This window comes from Malus domestica, chromosome 11, assembly GCF_042453785.1.
Source record: "Malus domestica chromosome 11, GDT2T_hap1".
NCBI lineage: Eukaryota > Viridiplantae > Streptophyta > Magnoliopsida > Rosales > Rosaceae > Malus > Malus domestica.
The window spans coordinates 30,809,796-30,827,485 of NC_091671.1; the positions used below are offsets into that span (position 1 = coordinate 30,809,796).

The following is a 17,690-nucleotide window of genomic DNA, read 5'->3' on the forward strand; positions in this document are numbered from 1 at the left end:
ATAAATAGAAAAAACTCTACTATGGGATTAATCTTCACGATGTCCATTTGTTCTAACGTTTAAAATAATCTATGGATATCAACTTAAAAAGAATGAAAATTCTTAACTGACACAAAAAAAATTAAAAGCCTAAAATTTACTTTCCCACCCCCAAACTTAAATCACACATTGTCCTCAAGGTGTGGAAACAAAAAGAAAAATGAAATGAACAATAGAATAAAACACAAAAACCCTAATTGACATGAAAAAGAAACGATAAAACTATAAGAAGAAAATAAAATAAAAGAAAATATAAAACAAAACGAAAATAAAGGAGAGAAAAACACCTGAGCTTTTATGGGAAAGATGATGGCGTGACAAACTTTGGGCCTTGACAAACTACATACGTGGCAACTGTTGGGTTTGAAACCCAACTTGCAAAACAAAGGTCCAATATGAACATTGGATTCCTGTGAGATGGTTGAATGGGATGTAGCTGGCATCCTAATTTGAAAATGGTGTTTGCAAGTTCCCAAGTCTGAAGAAGAAAAGTCGTTATCAGTCCTCAGTCTTTGTCAGTCATTCTACCCAGAGCCAACGACTCTTTACCTCGCCATTTGAAAACCACCCTCCTCAGAAAGGCACATAGCTCTTCCCATGTTCAAAACTCTCAAACCCAGCCATCAATTCAAACCTCCCTTTCACAGCAGCTCATTCGTTCTCTATAAGCGCTGCATCCGTAGCCTTCCATAATCCAGCAACAAACACACCTCCGTGAGTACCTAGCCGTGGTGGAAAATCGGAAAAACTAAAACCCAAAGGTAAAATCATCCTCCAATCTTTTGGTTTCATTGTCAGATTTATTTGTTTTAGAGAAATGGAACAAGAACTAACACATGCACGTGGTTTTATCGGTGTGAGGACCCCTCATGGTTGCAAATCCGAGCCGATCTACTCCATTCGCTTGTCTCTGCTGAAACCCGAAACCCTTCAGCTTCTACCATGGAAATAGGAAGGTAAGATCCATGCATCTATTTAACTTTACTCGAGCAGCTCAACACGGTTGTTTTTATGTCTCAGATACTCCATGCTGCATGTGTAAGTATGTTTATTTTGTTTGTGGGCACAGGTCCTCGATCTAGAAGCTTAACAATGACAAGGAAAATGAAAACCAGCTACGACATTGCAGATCCTGGGCTTGCAGAGGTAAAACTGTTGTTCTCCACCAGTGATGAAACCCCATTTCTGAAAGTGCTTCATCATTACCCCCTGTATGTGTCATAACTCATAAAGATGTGTTGTTTTTATTTTTATTTTTACAGGGCACTTGGATTCCTGACATATCCGAGAAAAAGGACATGTTGACGGTGCGGATCCACTGGACAAAAAGCACGGCACCTTGCAAAGGTCTTGATCTGTCGATATGGAAGGTATACACTCATCCTTCCAAACTAAATAAGTGACATTTTTTTTCATTTGTTGAATGCATCAAAATTTTTGCTTCGGTACTGGATTTGCAACAACCACCCCCAAACTTGCATATTTGATTGAGCTTATGTGATTGCTTGAAATTCCAGTATAATGTAGATGTGGTTTATGTGAATGTAAACTTGCTGCTGGGTGCATGATTCCAGCATAGGATAAACTGTCTCTATTTTCCCTTAGTTTCCATGAGTGCACCCTACAATTAACCAATATAAGCGAATATTAAAAACGGAGCTAAAATCAACTGCGTAAATAAAGAAAGCAAAATATTTTTGGATTTTTCACGTTTTAATTTTTTAATTTTTTAATTTTTATAATCTGTATTTTTTTATTAAAACTTAGGTATGTAAATCCATCCAGAAATTTAAGTAATAATAGAAAAAAATCAAACGAAAAATAAAATAAGGAAAGAGTTTAGAAAAATTGGGTTGCCTCCCAACAAGCGCTTTATTTTAAGTCTGTAGCTAGACGTTGTAAAAGCGTGGTGGTCAAATCACTGGTTCTTTCAAAGTCAAAGACTCCCTTGCACCAAATTTCCCTATGCATGGTTTAAGTTGATGTTTGGTAACCTTAAATGGGAAATCTTTGCCCTCAGCTGTGATTTCTACATTACCATTTTGAAAAACTTTAGTAACTAGAAAATGACCTTTCCTTGAGACTCTTGTCTCCCTGGAATTAACTTAAAACTGGAATTTAATAGCCACACCTTTCTACTAGGTTGTATTTTCTTAAAATTTGGGCTGCCTGGCAAATTGTCATGTTTTTTCTTAATGTTAATCGGCTGGACATTATGTTGCACACTTTGCTGTTGCAATTTAGGACTAATGCAATCACGAATCAAATTTGGAGGCTTTATGGACAGATGGTCAGTTGATGATCTGGTTATAAAATCAACACTAGGTAAACCATCTAATGCATCAACACGCATGCATTCTTGCTTATCACCTAAATGTATGCTTTCTTCAAACAACCTAAAAACAACTATTTGATCTTCGACCCGAAATGTTAGTGTTCCGGCTTCAACATCAATAAGAGTCCGGGCTGTTGCTAGGAATGGGCGGCCCAAGATGATGGGTGTTGTCAAATCCTCATCCATGTCTAACACCATAAAATCAGCTGGTAAATATAATTTGTCAACCTTCACAATAACATCTTCAATGATCCTTCTAGGATAGGTAATTGAACGGTCAGCCAATTGAATAATGTTGGAGGTTGGCTTTAGCTCTCCTTCACCTAAACGTTTAAAAACAGAATAAGACATTAAGTTTACATTAGCACGTAATTCAATTAAAGTACTACTAAAATCACAATTTCCAATGGTGCAAGAGATAGTAAAACTCCCTGGATCTTTTTTCTTTAGGGGAAACTTATGTAATAAAACTGCGCTACAGTTCTTTAAGAATCACTTTTTCAAAATCAACGAGCTTCTTTTTCTTTGAGCAAACGTCCTTAAAAAACTTGGCATAATATGGAATGTTCTTGATTGCATCAGTTAATGGAAGATTAATTTGAACTTTAGCCAAAGTCTTCATAAAATCTGTCAATTGTTGATCATTAGCTTTACGCTTCAACCTTTCGAGATAAGGCATAGAAGGCACATAAACACGTTCTGCAATTTTTGTGGTAGCTTCTGCAATATTTTCGGATTTATCTAGTGGAAGCCCAAAATCTGCATAAATTGCAGATTTAGTTTGGGGCTGTTCTGCTGCCTGAGAATTTCCAGCGCAATTTTCATGTCTATTGTCATAACTTTTGCTAGACTGTAAAGTTCGTACAGCATTGCATTCTTCTCGTCCTCTTGGATTAGGTACTGTTTGACTAGGAAATGTACTCGATGCTCTTTCTGAAACCTGCAACGCAATCTGCTCAATTTGTTTTTCCTTATTTTTCATTGATGCATGCAGATTTTGGATTTCTTGACTGGTAGTATTAGCTAATTTTTCAATTGCAATTTCCCAAGTAGCCTTAGGTGCCTTAGGTTGCTGTAATTGTTGTTGAAATTGTGGCATTGCAAGCTGATCACTATCCCACTTTAAATTACAATGATCTCTCCTACCCGGGTTGTAGAAATTTGAATATGGGTCATATCAGGGACGCTGAAAATTACTGAATGCATTAACCAACCTGCTAAGCTGTAAACTCAGGAAAAACATCTTTATGTGGACAGGTCATAAAATCATGAGTTGTCATGCTTCAAATGCTGCAGGCAGCTTGTAAGGGCTGCTGTACAACAACCTGTGAACCTGGAATTCTTTGTAATAACATGTCAAATTTTACATCAAATCTTTCAAGGTTTTTCTCCATTTTTTCAATTTGTGCCGACACATATGGTGAACCATTAGACATCTCAAAAACAGACTTAGATTGTGGCTGCTTAACTGCCCATTGCTGTGTATCTGCTACCATTTTTTCAAATAATAAACAAGCCTCTTGTGCAGTTTTATCCTTGTACGAACCTCCGCATGAAGCGTTGACAAGGGTTTTTATTGTCATATTTAACCATCTGAAAAATATATGTATCTGATCAGTACTGTTAATACCGGAATGTGGACATTTTCTAATCAACTATTTGAACCGCTCGCACGCCTCATGAAACTCTTCATTTGGTTTTTGGGCAAAAGATAAAATCTGAGTTCTCATGTCAAGAGTCTTTGAAGCTGGATAATACTTGTTTAAAAAAATTTCACTGAGTTGGGCCCAAGTTGTAATGCTTCCAGATGGGAGTGTGAGAAGCCATCTTCGTGCTTGATCTATCAGAGTGTATGGAAACAAACAAAGCTTAATAAATTTAGCTGAAAATCCTCTCACCAAAATATTCTTGCATCCCATTAAAAATTCTGCAATATGCATGTTTGGATCGTCAGTTGATAACCCATGAAATGTAGGTAGAATATTCAACATATGTTGCTTTATTTCGAATGTTGAATGTTCCTCCACTACTGGATAAGTAATGCAACTTGGCATGTTAGTGGTATGAGCTGTTAAAGAATCACCCAAAGGCTGACCCGCCTCTGGAATAACGAATGCCATTTTTTCTTTATTATGAAGATCCCCATAAATTAAAGACTGCAGAAAAGTCCCTGCAGAGAAGGAACCCACTGCAAATTTTTCTCCCTGCGTCTCCTTAAAGTTTGCTCAAGTAAGTTTGCTTGAGTTCTGGATCAAAAGGAAACAATTTCTGCACTGTACTGCTCTAATCTGAGAAAAATAAAATAAAAACGAAATTTTTTTTTATATGCATAAACAACAATAACCAACTGAAAATCTAATTAGAAGGAATTATTTTAAATAATCCTTGGCAACGGCGCCATTTTCTTGATAGGGATTTTACTACACATGTGAACGGGCTAAAAAACTCCTATAATACTTGCAAGAATGACAAGGTTATTGTAGTTTAAACGGATCTTACAAGATCGTTCTCCACATGGATTATTAAATAATTCGAAACAAACCAAATTCTAATTAATTATTGTAGAGTAGAAATTGAGAGGATTGATCTTATAACCTATTTAAATTAAACACGAATTTAATTAATAAAAGTAAAATAATCTGCAATATTAAAATTAGAGGGAAAAGAAAACAGTTTTTGGGGAAATCAAATTACGAAAATACTAGGGTTCCACCATCATCTAGCAATCCTATAAACTTCTACCAATTATTTATGATCTACATATGCCACTTTGAAGGTTAGATTTTCTTAATTCATATTCTACTTGGAACCTCCAACATAGAACGTATATCTAACATGCAACCCGTCCGGACGTTCAGATCAAATCTAAACATGAAAGACTCATTATGTTTTATGATAACCCTTTGAAAAACCATGCAATCCTTAAGACATGGTGTTCATCTTAAGTGAAATTACAATTATTAATCACAAAAAGCCAGCATCAATTGCAGGGAACCTTCCGACCAAAATTGCATCAAATTACTTTTCTAAAGATCCTAATAGTGATCAGGCATTAAGACATTTAGATAGTTTTAATCACGTTAATTAATAATTCAAAGTATGCATGCAATCAATCATAAACAATTAAATAAAAATCACATATTCATGCTAAGGCTCAGGGATTCGCACTAGCAAAAGAAATTAGTTACGCATATTCATAATTAAAATCATAGAAAATATTATTAAGAAAAGGATTGAAAGCACCTTCAAGTAGAAAATCTCTAAGAATCCTAGCAATTCTCTCTGTTTCCAAAAGTTGCATAAAAGAAAGCGTAGCCCATAAAACAAAGAACGGCAGAGCAATATATTTGCTAAGCCATCCACAAACCCTAAAACATAGGTCTCTTATTCCAATTAGGAAACTAAGAAAAATAATAAAATATCTTAGAAAATAAAACCCTAATTAAACTAGGGGAATCTACCAAGTACTTGTCCAGCCACGTTTTAGCCTCAGATCTCCTTCAAATCTGGCCCAAGATAGCTTGTTTTAACGATTAGGCCGTTCCAAACATATCTCCAGAATGCCACGAAACCATCCGAGGTCAGATTGGGCTCCAAAAACGCAATTTAAGCCCAGAAACGTCATTTTTCAGCACTGCGCATCGCTCATTTATTTTATCGCCAGACAATAACCGCTTGGTGGAAAATTCCCAAATTTTGATATGATCAAGCTTAGTGACTCACGAACGTCCTACAACTAGAATTACTCCAAAATTCGTCCATTGGTTCCTGTTTTGCTCTAGATGAAGTCGAAAGTCCTATATTGAAAATACAATTCAAAGTATCAAAATTCTTTCAAAATATTAGCCAAAATATACTAAGAATATGGCAAAATATATAATATAAAATCTACTCATCAGTTTCAAGTTTTCAATAATGAAAAGTCTTTACGAAACAACCTTAACAGCATGCTTACAGCATCTCTTATGAAAGGAAGTTGATTTTCACACGTTTTACACTTCTTCTTTTTTCGATCATCGAATTAAATAAATCAAATAAAACAACAAACACAATTAAATAAAAGTGCGTAGAGGAGAAAAAAGGGTCCCTTACGAAAGTACAAAAGCTATGCCATAACTATTCTATTTCACTTCAATCAATTTCCATGTATAGAAAAAAAAATTATGCAATTGTTGAATTAAAGGGTAGTTAGATCCAGGTTCAAAAATCCAAGCTAGTTTTTAAATTGAACTTTATATCATAAGAAGCTTACAAACTATACATCTGTTATATACGCATAATATCCGCGCAAAATATATATATATATATATATGATCGAGGTATATTAAATAAATAAAGAGATTGTTAAGTAAAAAGATTGAATGCAACGTGGTTGAAGGGGATTTATTTCTTATGATTTTAGATATTACAATTATTTGAAACTTTCAATTTTATCACAAACTTAATAAAAAGATAATAGTCAGTGGACGGATGAGGATCTCTCCGGATTCTTTTTATGAGGACTCTAGGGATTCTCACATCATGGTCGTTCATCGTACATCGTGTGGTCAGTTTTCATTAGGTACTATTCGTTGCATGCAAATTATGCATCACAAAGCTCCACGTGGCATATGACTCATCACAAATAGACAAGTCATCAATGACATGTGGCACAAAACAAGCAAAGGAAGCTCAAAACAAGCAAAGGAAGCTCAAAACTTCCCCAAAATTCGGCCAAAAGGGGAAAATACCCCTTAAAATCATCAAATGGTCCAAATTGCTCTCGAAACCGGAAAAAAAGCTAAAGCATCTTCACAAAACAAGCAGAATTAAAGATTGCTCACAAAATAAGCAAGAAAGCCCCATAATTCGGCCAAGCAAGGGAAAGTGGCTGAAACAAGACACAAATCAAAACCAAATCCACCCAAAGGCATGACTTTGGAAGTCTATAAATACAAGGTCCCAGGACAAACAAAGGGTGGACGATTTCTACATTGAAGGGCCGAAATTCTCACAAAATAAGAACCTCTGCCAAATCTTTGAAGACTAATATGCTGCCAAAGCTCTCTTCAAAGAACATACAACTAAAGTCGAAGCACTCTCTTGAAAAATTATCAAGCACTTGTGCTGATTCCTTCAAGACTTTGTTGCAAGCTCAAAACTTGTAACGACGTTTAATTCAAGATCAAGTCGTCAAGACCCTTGAATAAATTCAAGGATCATAATCGTTCAATTTATCAATTTTTACTTAAAGATCACTCAAAAAATATCATTTGAATTGGAGATTGTTTCATCATCCCAACACATCAAAATAAATGCAGTTCATCATAAATATATTACTCGGTACCTATAGCATCGTCGATTTGTTTTATACATTTGAATGATTAAATGATTTTTTATTGAAATGACTTTTTATGGGGGTGATACACGTTATTCGCAAGGGAAAAACTAGTTTATCCCTCCAAGAGGAGGAGTGCAAGTATTACCCATATTTTTTTAAGCCACAAATTGGTAAAAAAGTAAGCAAACTGAAAAGAACACCTCAACAAAACTATATAATTTTCGCTCAATGTCAAAATGGTCGATGAGTTATAGTCATTTGGCCAATTTAGGCTTTGTGTATTTAATTTGGCATTTAGTCTTCGTGTTGATCTTCGCTAACCAATTAAGGACATTACATCCAATTTATGTTAAAAATTCATAAAAATATTATAACCCATTATAGAAAGATATTTTTCAATTAAGATAAAAAAAATTTAATTTCAAAATGAAAAGAAAATATATTAAAACAAACCCACCCTGCCATCTGTCCTGTCCTTAACCCAAATCCCAACCTTAACCACCAGGCAACTCGACGAACGTGTCTCTAGATCCACCTGTCATTGCACGAGTTCCATCATCGTAGTCCTAAAAAATTTAATCATAACCACCTCATCTTCAACTATGTACTTAAAAAGCAGACTGCAATTGAGAGAGCCATATACTACCATTTATCTTTATTTTAAATTTAAGTTACAAAAAAATGCATATCAATAAGAAATAACACATATAAGAGATAATACTTCAAATCTAAAAAGCTATTAAGGTTGTGACACAGAAAAGAGGGAGGCAAGAAAATTGGGAGAGGATAGAACGTTAGACAAGAGGTCGGGAAGTTGGGACGAGAGTAATTTTTCTTTTGATTTTTATTTTATTTTAAATCAAATAGATAATTTTATAAACAACTTTATAATAGTTTATGAAAATTTTAAGAATGATTGGATGAAATGTCCTTAATTGGCTAATAAAGATAAATACGAATATTAAATTGGCCAAATTAAAAACAGAGTGACTATACTGACCTAATTGCTAAAACACATAAACTATTTTGACATTTAAACCTATTTTTTTTTTATATATATATAAAACCATCTGAGAAATTTAGCCAAAAAAATCATTATATGTCCACGTTGCCATGCGCTATTTTATTTTTAAAGGAAAACTAATGAAAAGGGCTTGAAAACTTTGAGTTTTAATGATAAGGACAAAATAAAGGGTAAAGTGAATAGTACCAGGATTGACTTTTTAGTGTAAAAATGTGGTTTTTCGTTAAAGTGAACAGTACCGGGTGCTTTTCGTTAAAGTTCCCTATTTTTAATTGTGAAATTCCTTTTGGTTTCGTTGCAAAGTAATTTGTTTTTTTTCCAAAAGTGTTGAGTTTGAAATGGTGCTTTCCTCGAGTCATAATCTTATCTTTTGAAATAGTATTCTCCTCTAGTGCCAATGTTATCAACAGTTCACTTGTAAAACCCTTTTTTCTTATAGGGAATTTAATAAAAATAGCCTAACAAAACAAGGTCTTAATAAAAACACTCAATGAACATTTTTTTGTATATACGATATTATCTATACTAAAAATATAGAAATTAAACTATTACCAATATCGTATTGCCTCAATTTTTTTTATCAAACATGTGGGAAAAAAGCTTGGGTGTTTTTGTATTTGGTAAACAAAAGACCAACCTGTGTTTTTGAAAAGTATTGGTCATTGAAGCTGCTTCCGCAGCCTTAAATGGCAGGGTTAGTCCTTTCACCGGTCCTAGGCTCCTAGCCATCTACGACTTTACTCAACTAAATTTTCTTATAAAAAAATATATTTCAAGAAACTATCAAAATATGTGATCACAAAATAGGACAAACAATAGTGCTACCCATGTTTTTCTTAGCTGCAACTCGTTCCTGTTGAATTTCCAATCTTTTCCGCCGTTCAATCTTGAATCTTGTCCAATGGGCCGTTCAATCTTTGAAATCATAATTTGGAAGGGAAATACTTGCATCCACTTGTATATTTTCTTAATTATTATTTTTAAGATCATTTTTACAAAATAATTAATTAAATTCGAGATCCTTAGTTATTCACATGCATTTAAGAAATAGACTATCTTGATATTAACCAACATTTCATTATAAATCGTCCATTTATTAATTATATATGGATGACAAATTGATATTTGGTTTAATTGATTTTTTTTTTTTGAACAAATGATATCATTTACAGATGTAGATTTAGCCCCACAATAAGCTATCAATAATATAATTCAAAATCATTTTTGGCAAAAATCAAAGCTAAGATCTCTCACTTATAAATGAAGAAAAATACTAATAGATTGTAGTAACATTCAATTGACTTTTTACCATAATAATTTTGAAACAATGGTTAATAAGTCAACGATTTTAAATACGATACTGGCAAAAATGGGTAAGTCCAAGAAAATAAAATAATTGCAAAAATGGACAGGTCCAAGACTGCACGTATACAGTTAATGATATTTTATATCTAACTGGTTTGACCTTTCCACTCCTCCACGGTTATAAAATCAAGCATCAGTTAGCATTCATAATACTCAAAGAAACAAATTGAGAGCTGGTCGAAGTCTGAAACAGCTAAAACCTCCCTGAAAATTCCCAAAGAGCAATATGGCACTTTGGATTTGGGCAACAATTGGGGTGCTTGCACTTGTTCACGTCCTGCAGACATGGATATCAAAAGGCAAGAACAAGAACAAGAAGCTACCTCCTGGTCCGAGAGGGTTTCCTATCTTTGGCAGCCTCCACTTGTTAGGGAAGGTCCCTAACAGGAATCTTTATCAACTAGCCCAGAAATACGGCGACATCATGTACATGCGGTTAGGCCTCCACCATAACATTGTTATCTCGTCCCCACGAGCGGCCGAGCTGTTCCTCAAAACACACGACCTTACTTTTGCAAGTAGACCACCTCATGAAGGTGCAAAGCACGTCATCTTTGGGCAAACGAACATGAGCTTTGCTGAGTATGGCCCGTATTGGCGCGATATGCGAAAGATGTGCATGCTCGAATTACTTAGCAACCACAAGATCAACTCTTTCAAGGCCATGAGGAGAGAAGAGGTTTCTCTTCTGATTCAATCTGTTCAAAAGGACGCCAATAATCGACGGGTTCCTATCAATCTCAGTGGCAAGATCGCATCGCTCGGCGTTGACCTGACCTGTCGGCTGGTGTTTGGGAAGAAGTACAAGGACGTGGAGTTTGACGAAAGGGGATTCACAGCGGTGATGAAAGAGGCTATCCAATTAGTAGCAGCACCTAATTTGAATGATCACATTCCTTTTCTTGCGCCACTTGACCTGCAAGGGCTCACTAAAAAAATGAAGGCTATCAACAAGGCGTTTGATGCTTTTTTTGAGAACATAATCGACGACCATCTTCAATCCAAGGATGAAGAAAGAACAAAGGACTTTGTTGATGTCATGCTGGGCCACATGGGGTCTGAAGAATCAGACTACCGAATCGAACGCGTGCATGTCAAAGCCCTTATGTTGGTAAGTATACATATCATTTTGCATATTTGTCGTGTCATTCTTGCTTGACATCAAATTAAAAAGAACTTGTTTCTTGTTATACGATTTAACATGATGTGGTCTAAGATTGTGATTCTGAAGTATTAGGTTGATTTTCTTTTGAATATATTAAATTAACTGTTGATGGTTCAAATTTGTAATTCATTATGTACATTAAATTGTCATCTATGTACATGTGTCGCACTACTATATATATACTTCATCTAACAATGAAAAATTTATTGGCAGGACATGTTCGCGGCCTCAGTGGACACACCGTCAACAGTAATCCTGTGGGCGTTCTCAGAACTCCTTAGGCATCCACAAGTTATGAAGAAACTCCAAAAGGAGCTAGAAAATGTTGTAGGTCTCAATAGAATGGTGGAGGAATCAGACTTGGAGAAATTGGAGTACTTGGACATGGTAGTGAAGGAAACCTTGAGGCTACATCCTGCGGTACCATTGTTGCTCCCTCATTTATCCATCGAAGATTGCACTGTCGATGGGTACCACATACCGAAGAATTCGCGCCTTATCATAAATGCATGGGCAATTGGGAGAGACCCAAGTGCTTGGGAAGATGCAGAGAAGTTTGTACCAGAAAGGTTTGAGGGCAGCAATATTGATGTTAAAGGAAAACACTTTCAGCTTATACCGTTTGGCTCTGGCAGAAGACGTTGCGCTGGAATGCAGTTAGGGCTTACTGTGATACAGTTTGTGTTGGCACAGATTGTGCATTGTTTTGATTGGGAACTTCCAGACAACATGTTGCCAAATGAGTTGGATATGACTGAGGTGTTTGGTCTTGTAGTTTCTAGGTCCAAGGATTTGCTCCTTATTCCTTCATATCGCCTTCAGAATTGATCATGTTTTATGTGTCTGTAGTGTCTATATATTTTCCTACTTGTCATACGTATATGTCGTGGACTAGCTATCTTTTTTGTGTTTCCCTCCCTTTTTTTTTTTTTTTAAGATGGACAACTAGTGGGAAATCACGGTTATCTACCCCTTCCGGAGACATCTTTTCTATGTTTCTACTGTCTTACGTCTGTGTTCTTCACTTGATGAGGAGAACAAGCAATGTAATAAATTAAATAAAGTGGTGTCAAATTTTCAATAATGAAAAGTCGTTATGAAACAACCCTAACAGCATGCTTACAGCGAAAGGAAGTTGATTTTCACACACCTTTTAAATCTTTCACATTTCTTTATTTTTCGATCGTCGAACTAAAGAAATCAAATAAAACAACAAATATAATTAAATAAAGGGAGTTTTAACGAAAAGCCCACGGTACTATTCATTTTAACGAAAAACCATATTTTTACACTAAAAAGTCAAAATTGATACTATTCACTTTACCCTTTATTTTGTTATTATCATTAAAAATCAAAGTTTTCAAGCTTTTTTCATTAGTTTTCCTTTAAGTAAAAAGTGCGTAGAGGAGAAAAAGGGCCCCTTACGAAAATACAAAAGATGTGCCATTACTATTATTCTAATTCACTTCAATCACTTTCCATGTATAGAAAAAAAACCACGCAATTGTTGAATTAATAAAGGGCAGTTAGATCCAGGTTCAAAAAACCAAGCTATTTTTTAAATTGAACTTATACCATAAGAAGCTTACAAACGATACATCTGTTATATACGCATAATATCCACGCAAAAAAAAAAAAATATATATATATATGGTCGAGGTATATTAAATGAGATGTATTATTCACACACTATTTTTTACTTCTCACACATCTCTTGTTAATTTATGTCCGTTAATCTTCTTCAATTCATCCGATCCGATGGTCGAAAACCAAAAAAATGTGGGAGAAGTAAAAAGAAGTGTGTGGATATCACACTCCTATTAAATAAGTAAAGAGATTATTAAGTAAAAAGATTGAATGCAACGTGGTTGAAGGGGATTTAACTCTTATGATTTAAGATATTACAATTATTTGAATGCAACGTGGGTATTATAATATCCACACATAATATCCTTATGTCATGACCATTCATCATACATCATGCTGTCAGTTTTCGTTAGGTGCTATTTGTGTTTAATTTTAAATAAAAAATTCAAAATGATTTCTAGTCAAACTGTGTACGATAAACGATTAGAATGTGAGGATTCTCCACAATTTGGAGAGATTTTTCAGTGATACATCATGTGTCTTTATATAAATGGTGGGTTATGTGTGTTAAAAGATTAATAACTTAAAAATTAAAATTTTCCACCACTTACATAAAAACACGTGATGTACTATCCATATTCCAATCACAATTAAAAATTTATCCATAATTTGAATTCGGATAGAATCCAAATACGTCAGTGGACGTACTTCTTATTGGGGCAACACCATTATGTAAGTTCAAGTGATTAGATGCACGCATCTTTCTTTGAAATGTTACCTTAATATAATGATAAAAATTTCGTTATCAACCATCGTATCTCAAATTTGAATTAATATGGCATTCGTCTCGTAGACAGTAATGGGTGATGCGAAATTTAACATATTACGTGTTTTTGTTTTTAATTTTGGAAATTTCCAAGTATGACACGTTATGAGGTCCTTGTAGAAATTTTAAGAAAATTTGACTATAAAATAAGAATTTTTTTTTTTTTTTTTTTTGTGGTCTCAAACAAACACTCCAACTGACACTAGAAAATGCGGGCGATATGTGGTAGCCGTCAAATGAAAGAATCTTTTATTGTTTTTTGTGGACTCAAACAAACACTCCAACTGAACCGACACTAGAAAATGCGGGCGATGTGTGGTAGCGGTCAATGAAGGAATTAGTGAACTACCTAGTCTGCTTAATTTATTTGGCCCCTTGGCTTTTTTTTTTCCAATTTTTTTATTTTCTCAACAAATATCAAGCCGTTAGGTGATATAATTAAAAAAATGCTCATTTTTGTGTTAGTTCAGATGTCCATTGTTGTGATTCAATGTTCCCAAATAACTCAAACACTTCTTTGACATTTTTAAACATCAACGCGCCTCCAAATGATGCATTAATAACTTCTGCTAGTTTGATTGAGAGTTTTAACGAAAAATCTATGATATTGTTCACTTTAACAAAAAATCATATTTTTACACTAAAAAGTCAAACCTGGTACTATTCACTTACCCTTTATTTTGTCCTTATCATTAAAACTCAAAGTTTTCAGGCCATTTTCATTAGTTTTCCTAGTTTGATTTAGACCGTCAAAGAACAGTTTTGTATGTGTATCTCCATCAATGCCATTATGGGGACACTTTGTGAATAACTCCTTGTACCACTCTCATGCCTCATGGAACTCTTCATGTGGTTTTTGAGAAAAGACAAAATTTCCCTCCTCATGGAAAGAGTCTTGGAGGCCGGATAGAACTCCCTTAGGAATTTTTCATTCAACAGCTCCCAGGAAGTAATGCTGCTAGATAGAAGTGTGAAGAGCCATGCCTTCGCCTTTTCCTTTAGAGTGTAAGGAAAAAATAAGTTTGATAAATTCGGCTAAAAATCTCTTAACCAAGATGTTCTTGCATCCCATAAAAAATTTAGTGATATGCTTGTTAGGATCATCATGAGATAACACATGCAAAGTTGGCAAAATCCAACATGTGATGCCTTATCTCAAACGAATCACCTTCCTCATTTTCTTGATAAACAATGCAACTCAGCAAGTCATTAGCACGGGCTGTTATAGACTCTGGCAAGGGTCGGCCAGCTGCTGGTATCACTAATGTTATTGTATCCTTATTGTCGAAAACCCCAGTAAACAGATTCTCTAGAAACGTTCCCTGTAGTGAGGGTTACCACATCAAATTACGTTCCCTTCGCCTTTGTCTTATTTTACGTTCACAGGGGTAAAGGCACTAATAGGTCAATATAGGCCAAGCCCTACGCTCACTCATTTAGCCATTCGTAACATTTGTTGATGCACAAAACCGAAGTGGTCTTGGAACAACATAAATTCGACCGTGAATCTGCAAGAAAGTAAAGAACACAAGATGTATCGTGGTTCACCCCAATGTTTGGGCTACGTCCACACTTATGTTGATTGTATTTATCTGTATGAATGTATGGATTACAAGTGTGAGGGGGAGTCCCCCAGAGAAAGAGAGAGTTTGAGAGAGTTTTCCTATTTGTGAGAAGGTTGCTTTGAATATGAGAGCCTCCATTTGGGGATGTGAGGCCTTAGGATTGTGAGGATGAGGAGTCCCTTTTATAAACTAAGGGCTCCTTCCCTTTTACATAAATCATGGGCTCAATGTCTGGAAGCCCAAGTAACGAGGCCCAATATAATATGGTACCAACAGTAGTCCCCCAAGTAGTCTTTTGGATTGAGACTTGAAATTCAGTCCCTGTGTAGGCTGAAGTAACTAGATGTCGTCTAGAACTAAATACTCGATATGAGGCGGTGCTCAATGTGAAATGATGCTCAACTAGAAGTAGCACATGTTGCGAGGCTGTTCGGCTTATGGCTTATGTTGCCTTGGTTCGCTCGGCTTGTGGCGTTGAAGGTGAGGGAGTCCCTTTTATAGAATAAAGGATCACTCCTCAATACATAAATGATAGGCTAGAGTTGATGCTCGCGGCGAGGCGGTTGCTCAGCATGCAGTGATGCTCTCTAATGAAGATGAGGGAGTCCCTTTTATAGAATAAGGGTTCGCTCCTCAATACATAAGTGATGGGCTAAGAGTCTCTCTCTAATAAAGGTGAGGGAGTCCCTTTTATAAAATAAGGGTTCGCTCTTTAATACATAAATGATGGGCTAGAGTTGATGCTCGCGGCGATGCGATTGCTCAGCAGGCGGCGATGCTCTCTAATGAAGGTGAGGGAGTCCCTTTTATAGAATAAGGGTTCGCTTTTCAATACATAAGTGATGGGCTAAAAGTCTCTCTCTAATGAAGGTGAAAGAGTCCCTTTTATAAAATAAAGGTTCGCTCTTCAATACATAAATGATGGGTTAGAGTTGATACTCGCGGCGAGGCGGTTGCTCAGCAGGTGGCGATGCTCTCTAATGATGGTGAGGGAGTCCCTTATAGAATAATGGCTCATTCCTCAATACATAAGTGATGGGTTAGGAGTGATGTTCGCGGCGAGACAGTTGCTCACCTGGCGGCGATGCTCTCTAATGAAGGTGAAGGAGTCCCTTTTATAGAATAAGGGTTCGCTCCTCAGTACATAAATAATGGGCTACGTCCCTCAAGTATTTTTCATGAGGCCCAATTGCAGAAGCCCAATATATGGTACATAGTGTAGTCCTCCAAGTCTTCAGTTAATAGGGTATGTTGGCTGGAGACTTCAAATTCAATCCATGTATGGGCCGAAGTGGCGGTTGTTCGGAGGCGGTCTTTGTATATCATGCACTGAAGCTTTGTAGGTGAAGCTTTGAAAGTGAAGTTTTATAGGTGAGGCTTTGAAAGTGAAGCTTTGAAGCTGGAGCTTTTGTAAATGAAGCTTTTGAAGTCGGAGCTTTGTAAATGAAGCTTTCGAAGCTGGAGCTCTTGTAAATGAAGCTTTCGAAGCTGTAACTCTATAAATGAAGCTTTCGAAGCTGGAGTTCTATAAATGAAGCTTTCGAAGCTGAAGCTATGCAAATGAAGCTTTCGAAGCTGGAGCTACGTAAATGAAGCTTTCGAAGCTAGAGCTCTGTAAATGAAGCGTTTGAAGCTGGAGCTTTGTAAATGAAGCTTTCGAAGCTGATTAACTTGAGTGATGCTCATGAATGTTTATGTTGATTGACATGAATGATGCTCATGTATAATTTTGGAGTACTGGACGTACTTTTGATCACCTAGTTGGTGATAATAGCGGCAGGCTGCCGAATAATTTTGGAGTACTGGACGTACTTTTGATCACCTAGTTGGTGATAATAGCGGCAGGCTGTCGAATAATTTTGGAGTACTGGACGTACTTTTGATCACCTGGTTGGTGATAATAATGGCAGGCTGCTGAATAATTTTGGAGTACTGGACGTACTTTTGATCACCTAGTTGGTGATAATAGCGGCATGCTGCTAAATAATTTTGGAACTCTGGACGTTCTTTTGATTACCTAGTTGGTGATAATAGCGGCAGGCTTGCTGAATAATTTTGGAGTACTGGACGTACTTTTGATCACCTAGTGGTGATAATAGCGGCAGGCTTGCTGAATAATTTTGGAGTACTGGACGTACTTTTGATCACCTAGTTGGTGATCATAGCGCCAGGCTGCTGAATAATTTTGGAGTACTGGACGTACTTTTGATCACATAGTTGGTGATAATAGCGGCATGCTGCTGAATAATTTTGGAGTATTGGACGTACTTTTGATCACCTAGTTGGTGATCATAGCGCCAGGCTGCTGAATAATTTTGGAGTACTGGACGTACTTTTGATCACCTAGTTGGTGATAATAGCGGCAGACTGCTGAATAATTTTGGAGTATTGGACGTACTTTTGATCACCTGGTTAATGATAAGCAAGTGGGTGTCCGGTCAGACAAGAGATCACCATAAGCACA

At 36.0% G+C, this 17,690-nt stretch overlaps 1 protein-coding gene, 1 long non-coding RNA gene and 2 other non-coding genes across 4 annotated transcripts; all 4 read left to right on the forward strand.

Annotated features, from left to right (window-relative positions):
- The first annotated feature begins 576 nt into the window (after positions 1–576).
- On the forward strand, positions 577–3,901 carry LOC139189688 (uncharacterized). The gene is made up of 4 exons (XR_011573535.1): positions 577–995; positions 1,109–1,185; positions 1,302–1,409; positions 3,632–3,901. It is a non-coding gene; the product is annotated as an uncharacterized lncRNA (long non-coding RNA).
- Positions 3,902–4,002: 101 nt separating this feature from the next.
- On the forward strand, positions 4,003–4,107 carry LOC114819877 (small nucleolar RNA R71). Its single transcript, XR_003767175.1, has one exon. It is a non-coding gene; the product is annotated as a small nucleolar RNA R71 (small nucleolar RNA).
- Positions 4,108–10,207: 6,100 nt separating this feature from the next.
- Positions 10,208–12,353, forward strand: LOC103422998 (cytochrome P450 71AU50). Its single transcript, XM_008361064.4, has 2 exons — positions 10,208–11,194; positions 11,462–12,353. The coding sequence occupies exons 1-2, from the start codon at positions 10,310–10,312 to the stop codon at positions 12,074–12,076; spliced, it is 1,500 nt and encodes a 499-aa protein (XP_008359286.2). The 5' UTR covers positions 10,208–10,309; the 3' UTR covers positions 12,077–12,353.
- Positions 12,354–14,443: 2,090 nt separating this feature from the next.
- On the forward strand, positions 14,444–14,546 carry LOC114819878 (small nucleolar RNA R71). Its single transcript, XR_003767176.1, has one exon. It is a non-coding gene; the product is annotated as a small nucleolar RNA R71 (small nucleolar RNA).
- The last annotated feature ends 3,144 nt before the right edge of the window (positions 14,547–17,690 follow it).

Coding starts and splice junctions, on each gene's coding strand:
- LOC103422998 (XM_008361064.4), top strand. CDS start 10,310: ATGGCACTTTGGATTTGGGCAACAATTGGGGTGCTTGCACTTGTTCAC. Junction 11,195..11,461: donor ATGTCAAAGCCCTTATGTTG/GTAAGTATACAT, acceptor ATTTATTGGCAG/GACATGTTCGCGGCCTCAGT.